Below are 14,353 nucleotides of genomic sequence, written 5' to 3' on the forward strand. Positions count from 1 at the left end.
ACTCATGCAAAAGAAGGGTGGACTTGCCCCAGTGTGGAACTGGCGGAACAGTGTGTGTGATTCTTATTGTGAAACATTCTTAAATTTGAGGCTCAAATAATAAATTTAGTCAGATTTAATTTTTTAAAAAAGGTAACTTAAGTCCACAATCCTAATATTGCCAACACTCATGGAAATTGAATCCTTGAGTAGATATAGTGACTTCCCTTTGAAATGGCCCATAGGGAGTTTTGCATCCTAAAAGGGAATGGTATATCATGGATTTTAAAAAGCCAATAATTACATCCATCAAGACAATATAAAGAAATAAACAATGAAAGATGCTTTTAGGTCGACTATTTAGTTTGGGGAACAGTGTATGATTGCATTTATTTAATGATTTTTTATGCACATTTAAGAATGATTAAATGAGTATTTTATAACATATCATACATATATATGCACACATATGTTCTGTGCACATGCTTGCTTGCCTGTGCACAGGTAGATTTGGTTTTTTTTTTCAGAAGACATGATCTTGGTTTTCAGGTTCCCATTTCTAAATTTCCTTCTCTGCCCATCTTGAGCTGGGGTCAAGCAAGTCGAAGGAAGTATTTGGCAACCCTGCATTAGCCATTTGGGAACCTTTAAAAAATATTCTGGCTTCAAAAATACTCCATATTTACATCTTTGGTTCTATCTGAAATAAAGCCGTGATGCCGTATGTAAGTGAAACAGGTGCAAAGGGGCAAAAACAAAGGGCGCCTCTCTTTGTCTTTGTGTCGCAGGCGGAGATGGACATGGTGGCCTGGGGTGTGGACCTGGCCTCAGTGGAGCAGCACATTAACAGCCACCGGGGCATCCACAACTCCATCGGCGACTATCGCTGGCAGCTGGACAAAATCAAAGCCGACCTGGTACTTGTCTGTGTTTCATTTTAGAGTCTTCAAAATATCTACCGAAGGATCGTGTAATTACTCAATCCCAGGGAGTTTCTTCTGAAACATTGCGATTATTTCTTTCCCAGAAGGCTGGAAATGTTTAGAAATCCCACTTCTTAAATGGGGAAGTGGAATCAGTAGCCCTATTAGAGATTATGTTAACACTTGAAGAGGAGTTAAACCAGAGGCTGAGGGTGTGCAAACACTCATTTGCAGTTTGTGAATAAGTCTCTTTAGGGGTGGCGGTTTGTTTCTGCGGTAAGCAGAACATCTTTTTGAATAGGGGAAATGCAACAGTCTTATACAGTAGTTTGTGTCATTGGTGAATCCTTTCCTAGGTGGTAATTAAAACATTATTTCTACTGAGCAAAGCCATATGTCATCCCGACACCCGCTCTCCCATGCTGAAGTCAGACTTGAAACTGGGTTGAGAATTACAGCATAAAATCGTAACTGATCTTAAGTGCTTAGTTTCCCCCAGGTCTCTACACCTGTAAATCACTAAACTTTTTTTTTTTTTTACCTGAGACCAAAGCTTCTCATCCTCATTTCTTCTTCTGGCTTTTTGGGGGCTTACTTTTGTCCACCTGAGCACCTGACCAACTTTCTCCTTCATTTCTCTAAGACCTAGGGAATCCTAAATGATGTCTTTAAACTTTAAGACAATTTTCTAACAAGTGAGTCTTTAAGTGACCCTGATCTGGGCTTTCCTTTGTGGAGACGGTGCTGCCAGGCCAGCAAGGGTTTGCTTTCCAACCGCCTAGGAAAAAGTCCCCATGGGTGAAATATCTCATAGAGCTAGTACTTCTTTCTTTCTATGGAGGGATCTGAGGCCAGTATCTGAAGAAAAGGAGGCTTAGAAGGGCCACTCTTTTCTATACAATCCACAAGGGGATTTATATCTACCTGCTTTTTATTGTCTTCTAGCGTGAGAAATCTGCGATCTACCAGTTGGAGGAGGAGTATGAAAACCTGCTGGTAAGCTGATTTATTTCTCAAGTGCATCGACTTTCTGTTGCTTTCCAATTCAATTCAGTTCGAGAAATACCAAGCACATCCTGGCGGGGAGGCGCCTGTTCATCGATGCTAATGTTGTTGCTGCTGCTGAGTTTCCTTTAGAAGTGAATTTTAAAAGTTGTTCTCTTTTCTTTTTTTCTTTTAAGTAGAGACAGGGTTTCACCATGTTCACCATGTTAACCAGGGTGGTCTCAAACTCCTGACCTCAAGTGATCCGCCCGCCTTGGCCTTCCAAAGTGCTGGGATTACAGGCATGAGCCACTGCGCCCGGCCTAAAAGTTGTTTTCAGAAGTCAGTCCCTACTGCTGTTCTGTTTTCAAGTTGTGTCACATAAATGGCACTTGTTAAATACTTGCAGTTGAAGCAAGAAAACGTTGCCACTTGTGAATTGTGGTCTTTTTTATGAAGTGGAAGCAAAAATAAGAGTTATTTTTCTCAAGATAGAGGTCTACCAGATCGTCATCACAATTTTATGACACTCTGTCATATCAGTTACTTGATTCATAAGAGGAGAGATATCCATTCTTCTGCCTATTTGTGTCATCATATCTTTACTTTTTAATGTTTCCATGTTGGCAATGATAATTTTAAAATAAAGTCACTCGTGGTGACACAGTGATTTTCCTATTGGGCTGGGGTGTGACTTATGGCACTTTGAATTTTTGGGGGGAAAGTAGGAAAAGCTTGATTTCTCTAAGAGTCCATTTTCCCCCTTATAGTCCAAAACTAATTATTGATGGGTACAAAAATACAGTTAGATAGAAGGAGTAAGTTCTAATATTTGATAATACAATAGGGATATTAATAGTTAATTATAATTTATTGTATATTTCAAAATAGCTTGAAGAAAATATTTGTAATGTTCCCAACACACAGAAAAGATAAATGTTCGAGGTGATGGATATCCCAGTTATCCTGATTTGATCATTATACATCGTATACATGTGTCCAGATATCATGGGTACCCCCAAATATGTACAACTGTATCAGTAAAAAATACCAAAAAAAGACCTTATTTAGAAGAATAAAAAAAATTTAAGGCCAGGTGTGGTGGCTCACGCCCATAATTCCAGCACTTTGGGAGGCCGAGGTGGGCGGATCATCTGAGGTTGGGAGTTCAAGACCAGCCTGGCCAACTGGTGAAACCCCGTCTCTACTAAAAGTACAAAAATTAGCAGGACGTGGTGGTGCATGTCTGTAATCCCACCTACTCGGGAAGCTGAGGCAGGAGAATCGCTTAAACCCGGGAGGGGGAGGTTGCAGTGAACCGAGATCGCTCGTGCCACTGCACTCCAGCCTGGGAGACGAGAGCGACAGTCTGTCTCAAAAAAAAAAAGTTGCTGCCTTCTTGTTCATTGCAAATTTGGATGGGTCTTTTCCCATACCAGGTGGTCAGTGAATGCACAAGGTTAACATTTTTCCTATCCATGTGATTTTTTTTTTTAAAGGGACCACAGGGTTAATCTTTAAACCTGCAGAGAACACCAGTCACTGCATATTGTTATTTTAATGCTGCCTTTGAACTTCCTGTGCAGAAAGCGTCCTTTGAGAGGATGGATCACCTGCGACAGCTGCAGAACATCATTCAGGCCACGTCCAGGGAGATCATGTGGATCAATGACTGCGAGGAAGAGGAGCTGCTGTACGACTGGAGCGACAAGAACACCAACATCGCTCAGAAACAGGAGGCCTTCTCCGTAAGTTCACCCCACGCGGCTGTAGACGCTTGTCTTGAGCCTGTTGCCTTGAAGAGCTGGGGTCTCGGGGAATGAATGGTCTATTAATAATTTAATCAGCCACTTGCAATTCAGCCTCCTTTGAAATGGTCATGAAAAATCCTTCCTTCCTGAAAACTTCTCCGTGTGGAGGCCATTATCCTTAGCAAACTTATGCGGGAACAGAAAACCAAATACCACATGTTCTCACTTAGGAGTGGGAACTAAATGATGAGAACACATGGATACATCGAGGGCAACAACACACACTGGGGCCTTTCGGAGGGCAGAGGGTGGAGGTGGAAGGAGGGAGAGGATCAGGCAAGATAACTAATGGGTACTAGGCTTAATCGTGGGTGATGAAATAACCTGTACAACAAATCCCTATGATACAAGTTTACCTGTGTAACAAACCTGCACATGTATCCCTGAACTTAAAATAAAAGTTAAAAAGAAAAAGAGGGGCAATACCTTGTTTAATATCCCAGAAGACCGTAGTTTGTTTAGAGAGGGTAAGAACTGGTACATTCAGATAACCCAGGGTGTGTGTGGCACTGCAGGCGGGTGGGTGGAAGCCTGGGATTAGAAAACCTCAGGATGGATGTAGCTCTTCTTTCCTCCCGTGTCATCTTGAGTAAGCCTCCGCCACATCCTCTCCTGTAGCAAACATCCTTTTCAGCCTTAAAAAATGCTGTGATTCTTGAGGAAAACAGCGTGATTCTTTGGCATTGTTCATTTCCAAAATGCAGTTTTGTATTTCACTTTTAAAAAGTACTGTGGGGGTGATGGAAGTTTAATGATGACTTGCTGCAAAGGATTTATTTCTTCATTCACAGATACGCATGAGTCAACTGGAAGTTAAAGAAAAAGAGCTCAATAAGCTGAAACAAGAAAGTGACCAACTTGTCCTCAATCAGCATCCAGCTTCAGACAAAATTGAGGTAGGCTTCATGAGGTTTATATTTTTGTTAGAAAAAAAAAAAAAAACTTTTCACAAAGTAAGACTAACCAAATGAGTAATTCTTATATGACTTAAAGCCGTGCCAACTTTATTTTCTATTTTGGGATCAATACCCTACACCAGGGGTTGGCAAACTCTTTTCAGGAAAGGACCAGACAATCAGTATTTTAGACTTTCAGGCCATTTGGTCTCTGTTACAATTACTTAACCCTGCTATTATAGTGCAGAAGGAGGCATAGACACTGTGTAAATGAATGAGTGTGCCTGTATTCCAATAAAACTTTATTTACAAATAGAAGTGGGCCACATGTGGCCCTTGAGCTATAGTTTGCTGACCGCTGCCCTAAACTGCCATCTTTGGGCCACGCTCAAGGCTGACATTAGCTGGTACCACTGGTATGGCCATACTGCTTGTTAAAAAAACACAGAAAGTTCCATATCAGTTGGTAAGAATCACTGTCTTGAGCCCCCTAAGCCCTTTGCTTGGATGCCTCGAACCTCCCCATGATTCAGCAATCCTCCAGGAACAGGGCTTGGTGTGGCAAAGGGATGCCACTCCAGTGCCAGTCCCAGTGACAGTTCTGATTGGTCAGTATCTCTGCTATTTGGGTGATACATATTTTGACTAAGCCTCCTCATGGTGTCTATTTGTGAAAGCTGATTTTAAAATTTAGTTTTGACCATACCAAGAGATATATGGTGAGAAATTCTCTTTCCAACTTTTAGAAAAATATCTGCTTGACTTAGAATGAGATAAAAACTGCTTACTAGCTTTCATGCAGGCTCACCTATCTCTTGGTGTTCATGCATCTGTACAACTGAGCTAGGCTAAGACAGCTGACATTTTCTTGTTTCAGGCCTATATGGACACTCTGCAGACGCAGTGGAGTTGGATTCTTCAGATCACCAAGTGCATTGATGTTCATCTGAAAGAAAATGCTGCCTACTTTCAGGTTTTTATATTTAGTGATAATTTTGTTGTTATTTAGGTCTTAATACCTAATCTTTTGAGTGTGTTTTATAAAGCACTGAAAATAATCTTCAAAATGTTGCATAAATCCTCTTCATTGATTTTGAGTGCAGAGTAGCATAGATTTCTAACCTTGCCATCAGTCCCACAAATAGTTTCCCGCTGTCACATACCTAAATAGTTTCTGCACGAATTTTTTCCTTTAGCCACCTGTCAAAGAGACGTTTAGGGATGACAGTCCTTGAAACAGAACTACTAGATGAAATTGCTTATTGAGTTGCTGTTCATTCACTGATCACTCTCATCCTTCACAGTTTTTTGAAGAGGCGCAGTCAACTGAAGCATACCTGAAGGGGCTTCAGGACTCCATCAGGAAGAAGTACCCCTGCGACAAGAACATGCCCCTGCAGCACCTGCTGGAACAGATCAAGGAGCTGGAGGTATCGCCTCAGACCCAGAACCTCAGCAGCTGTGCCTGGTCAGGGAGATAAAACACATTCCTTGGATGCAGCTGGCTCTGATTAGTATTATTGTACAATGCACGCCCAGAGCCAAGCAAGCATTTTCTTCAGCTTCCAGTGGCTTTTCTCAAAATTAACTTCTTTACATGCCCAACTACTCTTGACAGTTACTTTTGCTTCAGTCTGGGCAATTTGTTGAAAATAAGAACAGGGAGAACATTACTTCACATGACAATTCCTTTGGGAACGCATACTTCAAATTTTATCATCATAGCCCTTTCACACAAGGATGTTCTTCCCTGCCCACTTAATTCCTGCCTGCATAGCTTCTGGAGAGTGTTGTCATGAAAGGTTCTCATGTTTCCTGCCGACGAATTTGTGATTTTTTACAGTTGATGCAACTGCAGTGATACTCAGTGTGTCATGTAGCTACATTAATGCAGGTTGAAAATCTCCTCTAAAACTCACAGGGTATCTATGTTAAAGTATGATTTTATTCACAATTGCAGAAAGAACGAGAGAAAATCCTTGAATACAAGCGTCAGGTGCAGAACTTGGTAAACAAGTCTAAGAAGATTGTACAGCTGAAGCCTCGTAACCCAGACTACAGAAGCAATAAACCCATTATTCTCAGAGCTCTCTGTGACTACAAACAAGACCAGGTGTGTACTCATTTAGAATGATACAAAAGTTTTCCCTGTCTTTACACACAAATTTTTGTCCATCAAGAAAGCAACATTTAATCTAGAGTTCAATAATCACCACAGTCAATGTCTTTGATCTATGAAAGCAGCAGCTATGGAACAAAAGCAGCAGCTCTGTTCTGAATCATATGGTAGTTGTCAATAATAAGGACAGTAGTTATTTTTAGAACTTTTAAAAATTCGTAAGGCTTAATACTTTTCTTCTAGTATGTCAAACTTGTCTGTGATCACTCTCATCTTTAAATTTCTGATAAAAGAAATGAGAAATGATGCTTTTATGTTGCATATAAAGTGAATGTCACTCACTATGGGTGACACAGTGAGACCAAATAAATAAATAAAATGTAGCTCACTTCATGTATACCTTTTAGGCTCACATGTATTATTTAAAGCATCGGTATTGTTGGGTTGTATGATGATCAGCTTCATTTGAGGGGAAAAACGTAAAAGCTTTAATAATTTGCATGTGTTCATCTCTGTGTCTATCATTGAGAAAAAAAATAAAAACACATACTTATGAATAAAGCCAAACCCTGGGGCTGCTTGCCTTACAGAAAATTGTGCATAAGGGGGATGAGTGTATCCTGAAGGACAACAACGAGCGCAGCAAGTGGTACGTGACGGGCCCGGGAGGCGTTGACATGCTCGTTCCCTCTGTGGGGCTGATCATCCCTCCTCCGAACCCACTGGCCGTGGACCTCTCTTGCAAGTAAGTCATCCAAGTTCCCAAAGCCACGCATGCACGCATGAATGTGAGGGCAGAGGAAGAGGGCAGGTGTTTATACCTGAAGCTTAGACACACGATGCCTTGCCATAATAAACACCTTCTAAAAAAAGGAACCTTGTGAAGGTCACCTTCACTTTGTCTTGCAATTTTATGTTGAATAGACAGTCGTTATTGAAGAATAAAAGGGAATATCTGGCCAGGTGTGGTGGCTTATGCCTGTAATCCCAGCACTTGGGGAGACCGAGGTGGGCGGATCACCTGAGGTCAGGAGTTTGAGACCAGCCTGACCAACATGGAGAAACTCTGTCTCTACTAAAAATATAAAATTAGCCAGGTGTGGTGGTACATGCCTGTAATCCCAGCTACTCGGGAGGTTGAGGCAGGAGAATTGCTTGAACCTGGGAGGGGGAGGTTGCAGTGAGCTGAGATCGTGCCATTGCACTCCAGCCTGGGCAACAAGAGCAAAACTCCATCTCAAAAAAAAAAAGGATGTCTGACTGTAGGGGGGCCAGAGTGAATAATACTTGTCATGCACTTCAAAGGCATCATTTTAAGGTTCTCCTTTTCTTAGAAAATCAGTTGTTTTACATGTAGCCACAAATACAAAATGCCTTTAATATCAATATTCACTCATTGTAGGAAGAACATTCATTTAACAGATTGTCCATGGCAAATTCCTTTAAACCATTTAGTATGGAAATCTTCAACCACACACAGAATAGGGAGAGTAGTGTAGTAAGCTGCTGTGTGCTCATGACCAAGCTTTGGGTCATTGGCATCTAATGCACCTGCCATCCTGCCTTAGACCTCTGTCAATTACAAAGTTGCCAAAAAACAAGACAACAACAAAAAGTTGTAGTATATATGTCAGCCAATAATGTAGATAATTCAGAATGTACTTCTGGGGAGTAAATGAATCCAAATCCATGGACTGTTTTCAAAGTTATACCTCTACCTGTTACTTTATCAGTGACTGTTGTAGGTTTATTGTGCAGTGGTGTGAGCGTGTCCAGGTTTCCCATTTGGGATGAAGTGTGAAAGCCTGGCTCTAGCATGTTTTCCCTTTGTGCCTCTTAGGATTGAGCAGTACTACGAAGCCATCTTGGCTCTGTGGAACCAGCTCTACATCAACATGAAGAGCCTGGTGTCCTGGCACTACTGCATGATTGACATAGAGAAGATCAGGGCCATGACAATCGCCAAGGTATGTCCTCAGGGCCACTTAGGCTTCCTGGAGGGAGGGCAGCGCTGCCCCCCGCAGTGCCTGTGTCGAACAGTTCAACCTTCTTGCTGTGTAGCAGTGCTTTTGTGTCTCGTCAAGCAAGTCAGCTCAGCCCTCCTTAGAGGTTCTGGTCTGTCCAATAGAGAACGGGAGGGATTAGCATATGGCTGATTATGAGAGAAAGAAGCAATACTAATTCAGGTGGCCTGACAAGCAAGCCAGAAGTGCCTGTGGAAAAGCCATGCACTCCTGTAAGATTCTGGACCCTATGCTCCTTTGATGTAATGGAAAGTTAGGTCATAAAGGATTAACTGGGTATCACAGAAGTAAAAGGTGGGATAGAATTCTTGGAAGAGCACCCAAAGCATTACTTACTCTAAATCAGTTGTTTTCAGATCGTGGTCTGAAGAATCCTAGGAGAGGGAGATCCTTTAGGAGTGACAGGGATGGAAGTGAGGAGAGGGGCACTGAAAGTACCTTTTGGGGTCCCCCGAGCCCTTTTCCTCTTTTTAGTTGGAGCAGCTTTGCTGGGCTCTGCTTTACATTTAGGGCTTCTGAATAATATTTCATTTGAAGAAAAATATTCTGTAGGCAAAAAAAAAAAAAATTAGCAACCCATTCCTGTGGCTCTTGGGAACAATGTCTAAAACCTAAAAGACCTTTTACATCTTCATGAGCCTGTGATGAGTGTTGCTTTGAGTCCCATCTAGTGGGTGGCATTTTTTGGCCAACTCTTCTTGATTGCATTGTGGGGCAGTCATAAATCCCAAATCACTTCTGCCTGTCTCCTTTCAGCTGAAAACAATGCGGCAGGAAGATTACATGAAGACGATAGCCGACCTTGAGTTACATTACCAAGAGTTCATCAGAAATAGCCAAGGCTCAGAGATGTTTGGAGATGATGACAAGCGGAAAATACAGTCTCAGTTCACCGATGCCCAGAAGCATTACCAGACCCTGGTCATTCAGCTCCCTGGCTATCCCCAGCACCAGACAGGTCGGCTTGGGACATCTTTCTCTTTGTATCAACCATCCATACCATTTTAAAAAGAAAGGAGTTTGCATAAAACTGGTTTCAGAACCATTTCTCTGAATGCTATATAGCCAGTGTTCTTCATGCACTAAATTTTCAGAATTGATTCTGAAATTCAAAGGAAGAAGGTATACTTTTAGGTAGTGTGGATGTTTTTTGAGGCCTAGCACCTTGATACCTAGGTATTCTCTGATTTTTGTGGCCCTAACTTCTTTTTACAGTGACCACAACTGAAATCACTCATCATGGAACCTGCCAAGATGTCAACCATAATAAAGTAATTGAAACCAACAGAGAAAATGACAAGCAAGAAACATGGATGCTGATGGAGCTGCAGAAGATTCGCAGGCAGATAGAGCACTGCGAGGGCAGGATGACTCTCAAAAACCTCCCTCTAGCAGACCAGGGGTCTTCTCACCACATCACAGTGAAAATTAACGAGCTTAAGGTAGGTATCTGCTAGTATTTTGCCTGGTTACCCTGTATATTTTTATTTACCTGCAAATGAATTTTTAAAAATCCTGGTTTAAATGTTTGTAGACAAAAATATTAATTTTCAAGAAAACAGGCTTCTGGCAGGATTTCCTTATGTCTTATGTTTCCAAATTTGTAGACGGTTATCAGGCTGGGGGTTAAACTGTTCGTTTGTGTGTTGTTGAATCAGGCTACCGTCCATCTCAAAAGTTTTCACAACCATTAATTTGGCTTCTTGCAGAGAACAACCTATGATATGGATTAGACAGGGGGAATGATCTTTATTTGTAGACATGACACTGACATGAAGAGATTTGGTTGGTGAGATACGATCTCAAAGCCATAGACAGAGTGTGACTACAGCCCAGGTGTGTCAGCTGCTAACTCAGTGATGTTTTCTGCTCAACCAAGCCTGGGCACACTGCACTGGAAGGCCTAAATAGAGATATTCTAAGAGGATCACATTTACAATGCTAATGAGGCCATACTCAAGAAAGAAATAGAAGGTCAACTCCTCTCTCTTCCTTGAATCCTTTACTTTTAGTGGACTTTTTAAGGGCAAAAATGATCATAAGATTCACACAGCTACAATGCAGAGTACTAACCTCTGTGTGATCAGTATGCCAAAACTGTGGAATGTAGTTGTGTTGCTTAATGACAGGGGCACATTCTAAGAAATGCATGGTTAGGCGATTTTGTCATGCAAGCGTCATAGAGCATACTTACACAAACCTAGATGGTATAGCCTACTATACACCTAGGCTACAAACCTGTAGGGCATGTTACTGTCCTAAATACTGTAGGCAATTGTGACACAATGGTAAGTGTGTATCTAAATATATCTAAACGTCTAAAAGATACAATAAAAATACAGTATTATAATCTTATGGGGGCTGGATACAGTGGCACATGCCTGTAATCCCAGCTACTTGCTTGAGCTCAGGAGTTGGAGGCTGCAGGGAGCTATGATTGTACCACTGTACTGCAGTCTGGGCAACAGAGCAAGACCCTTCTCTTTAAAAAAAAAATGTGTGTGTGTGTGTGTTTATATGTATGTATGTACACGTGTGTGTGTGTATATCTTAAGGGACCGCCATTGTGTATGCAGTTCATCATTGACCAAAACATCATTAGTAGACACATGACTATACACACACACAGTGGGGTACTATTTACCTTTAAAAAAGAAAGAGATCCTGGGGCCAGGTGCGGTGGCTCACGCCTGTAATCCCAACACTTTGGGAGGCCGAGGCGGGTGGATCACAAGGTCAGGAGTTCAAGACCAGCATGACCAACATGGTGAAACCCCATCTCTACTAAAAGTACAAAAATTAGCTGGGTGTGGTGGCGTGCGCCTGTAATCTCAGCTACTCAGGAGGCTGAGGCAGGAGAATCGCTTGAACCCAGGAGATGGAGGTTGCAGTGAGCTGAGATCACGCCATTGCGCTCCAGCCTGGGTGACAGAGCGAGACTCTGTCTCAAAAAAAAAAAGAAAGAAAGAGATCCTGCCATTTGCAAAAGCATGGATGAATGTGGGGGACATTATGCTAAGTGAAATACACCAGACACAAATACTGCTTGATTTCACTTATGTGTAAATTCTAAGAAAAAAGTTGAATGCATAGAAACAGAGAATAGGATGGTGGTTACCAGGGGTGGGGAGGGAGGAGGAAATGGGAAGATGTAAAGGATACAGACTTGCATTTGTGTGGGATGAATAAATCTAGAGATCTAAATTCAGCGGAAGACTACAGGTAGTAATCTTGTAGTGTGTATTGAAATTTTGCTGAGAGTAGATTTTAGGTGCTCTTACCACACATACAAAAAAAGATAACCATGGGAGTTGACTGATGTGTTAATTTACTTACCTGATGTAATCATTTCACTGTGTCTATGTGTATTAAAACAGCATATTGTACACCTTAAATATATACAGTAATAAAAAGAATCAGCTAAATCAAAAGAGCTTCCCTTCATTTTTGACAGAGTGTGCAGAATGATTCACAAGCAATTGCTGAGGTTCTCAACCAGCTTAAAGATATGCTTGCCAACTTCAGAGGTTCTGAAAAGTACTGCTATTTACAGAATGAAGTATTTGGACTATTTCAGAAACTGGAAAATATCAATGGTGTTACAGATGGCTACTTAAATAGGTAAACTCAGCTAACACTAATCTCATATTTTCCTTTTCTCAAGCTTCTTTTTCTGGGTCTTCATTTGCTTTAGATGCTTGCCTTACAGTTTCTCTGTTACTAGAGATTTACTTACATCCTTCTGTGGTTTGGAGAGCATGTTAATTCCGTTAGCCTCGCATGTTAATTCCACTATTCTGAACTATAATGTTATCTTAGAACTAAGTTATGCTCTAAGGGCCAGAACTTGAGAATTCTTCAGCGAATACAGAATGTTGGTCTGAATCACAATAGACCAAAAAATAGACAAAATAAATTTTTATCTGCTTTGACGTTGTTCTCTTTCATTACTAGCTGTGAGAGGCAAATCTTCACAGACTAATTATGTCACTGGCAATTTTATGTGCTTCTTTTGCTCTTTCCAGCTTATGCACAGTAAGGGCACTGCTCCAGGCTATTCTCCAAACAGAAGACATGTTAAAGGTTTACGAAGCCAGGCTCACTGAGGAAGAAACTGTCTGCCTGGACCTGGATAAAGTGGAAGCTTACCGCTGTGGACTGAAGGTAACTTGAAAGCTTATAACAGTGGCCCAACTTACAGGAACGAATTCAGAACTGAGCTCCCAATTATAAAGCCTCACTGGGTTTTCACGAGTTTTGAGGATTATTGGGTTTCAGTGGCCACACAGGTTGACATCAGTTGTCATCTCTGTAACTCTGTTTTCCAGACTGTGTTAGCAGGAACTACATAAGAAAGTAATTCGTGATGGGATTAGTTTGGGGAATGCTGAGTTAAACTGGTTTCTTTACTGTGGGACTTCTTAGAAACTTTAATATGTTCATATTATTATTATAACAGGATATCGCACAAGGAACTAGATTATTGGAACAAACACTGGGAAATGCAATTCAGTAAATATATTTCCCTGGATTGACTGTTAGCACTTTAAATTATGAATATTCTAAAGTGTTTTATAAACTTTGCCCCCCAATTTGGTGACTTGTAGTGTAGTATACAATGGGAGAAGGGATTAATTTGCAATCTTTTTTTTTTCATCTTGCAGAAAATAAAAAATGACTTGAACTTGAAGAAGTCGTTGTTGGCCACTATGAAGACAGAACTACAGAAAGCCCAGCAGATCCACTCTCAGACTTCACAGCAGTATCCGCTTTATGATCTGGACTTGGGCAAGTTCGGTGAAAAAGTCACACAGCTGACAGACCGCTGGCAAAGGATAGATAAACAGATCGACTTTAGGTATGCCAGCCTCCTCCTGCTCCTTCCCCATCTTCTCCCCTTTTGGTTGTTCACAAGATAATGTCACTTGAAGGGAACCACTGTAGAAAACAGAGGTTTAGTTTTTTGTGTAAATTAGGCGTAACAGATGCTCTTTTCATGGACTGCCTGTATGCAGCTTTGTTAGAAATGGAAGGAGAATGCATCACGATAGCCAACCCTGTGCAGGCCAGGTGCCATCCAGGGTCTTAGAGAAACAGCAGAAGCCCTTTAGCCAGCTCTTTTGTGTCCTATAAACTCTTGTTATGACTCTTGGAAGGAGTAGCTGCCTTGAGTTAGCATTCTCCAAAAGTTTATGAAAATTCAATCTTAGACCAAAAAAAAATGCCTTTCTGCAAATAAGAGTTTAAAAAATCTCTGGAATATGAATCTGCCTATTCTGGAAATTTTATATGACTGGAATCATACAATATGTAGTCCATTGTGACTGGCTTCTTTCACTTAGTATCGTGCTTTCAGAGTTCATCTGTGTTGTATCATGTTTCAGTACATCATTTTCTATTTTTTTCATGTGTTTTTATGATTGAATAATATTCCATTGTTTGGCAGTGCCACATTTTGTTGATCCTTTCATCGGTTGATACCTGAGTTGTTTCCAGTTTTTGGCTGTGATAACAAGTGCTGCTATGAACATTCATGTATAAGTTTTTATGTGGGAATATGATCAGTTGTCTTGGGTATATATCAAGTGAATTTCTGGGTGATTCTATGTTACATATT

At 41.1% G+C, this 14,353-nt stretch overlaps 1 protein-coding gene across 2 annotated transcripts in view; it reads left to right on the forward strand.

The window, feature by feature from the left end:
• The window catches only part of DSP (desmoplakin), a 44,970-nt gene that overhangs the window by 20,311 nt on the left and 10,306 nt on the right, over positions 1–14,353 (forward strand). For both annotated transcript variants that reach the window (XM_518227.7, XM_001165361.6), the window contains exons 5-18: positions 768–896; positions 1,848–1,898; positions 3,473–3,634; positions 4,489–4,593; positions 5,471–5,566; positions 5,898–6,023; positions 6,554–6,706; positions 7,303–7,457; positions 8,553–8,679; positions 9,493–9,694; positions 9,952–10,178; positions 12,191–12,357; positions 12,762–12,900; positions 13,401–13,594. In XM_518227.7, the coding sequence (XP_518227.4) occupies positions 768–896; positions 1,848–1,898; positions 3,473–3,634; positions 4,489–4,593; positions 5,471–5,566; positions 5,898–6,023; positions 6,554–6,706; positions 7,303–7,457; positions 8,553–8,679; positions 9,493–9,694; positions 9,952–10,178; positions 12,191–12,357; positions 12,762–12,900; positions 13,401–13,594 (2,033 nt within the window). The remainder of the gene's footprint in view (positions 1–767; positions 897–1,847; positions 1,899–3,472; positions 3,635–4,488; positions 4,594–5,470; positions 5,567–5,897; positions 6,024–6,553; positions 6,707–7,302; positions 7,458–8,552; positions 8,680–9,492; positions 9,695–9,951; positions 10,179–12,190; positions 12,358–12,761; positions 12,901–13,400; positions 13,595–14,353) is intronic.

This window comes from Pan troglodytes, chromosome 5, assembly GCF_028858775.2.
Source record: "Pan troglodytes isolate AG18354 chromosome 5, NHGRI_mPanTro3-v2.0_pri, whole genome shotgun sequence".
Lineage (NCBI taxonomy): Eukaryota > Metazoa > Chordata > Mammalia > Primates > Hominidae > Pan > Pan troglodytes.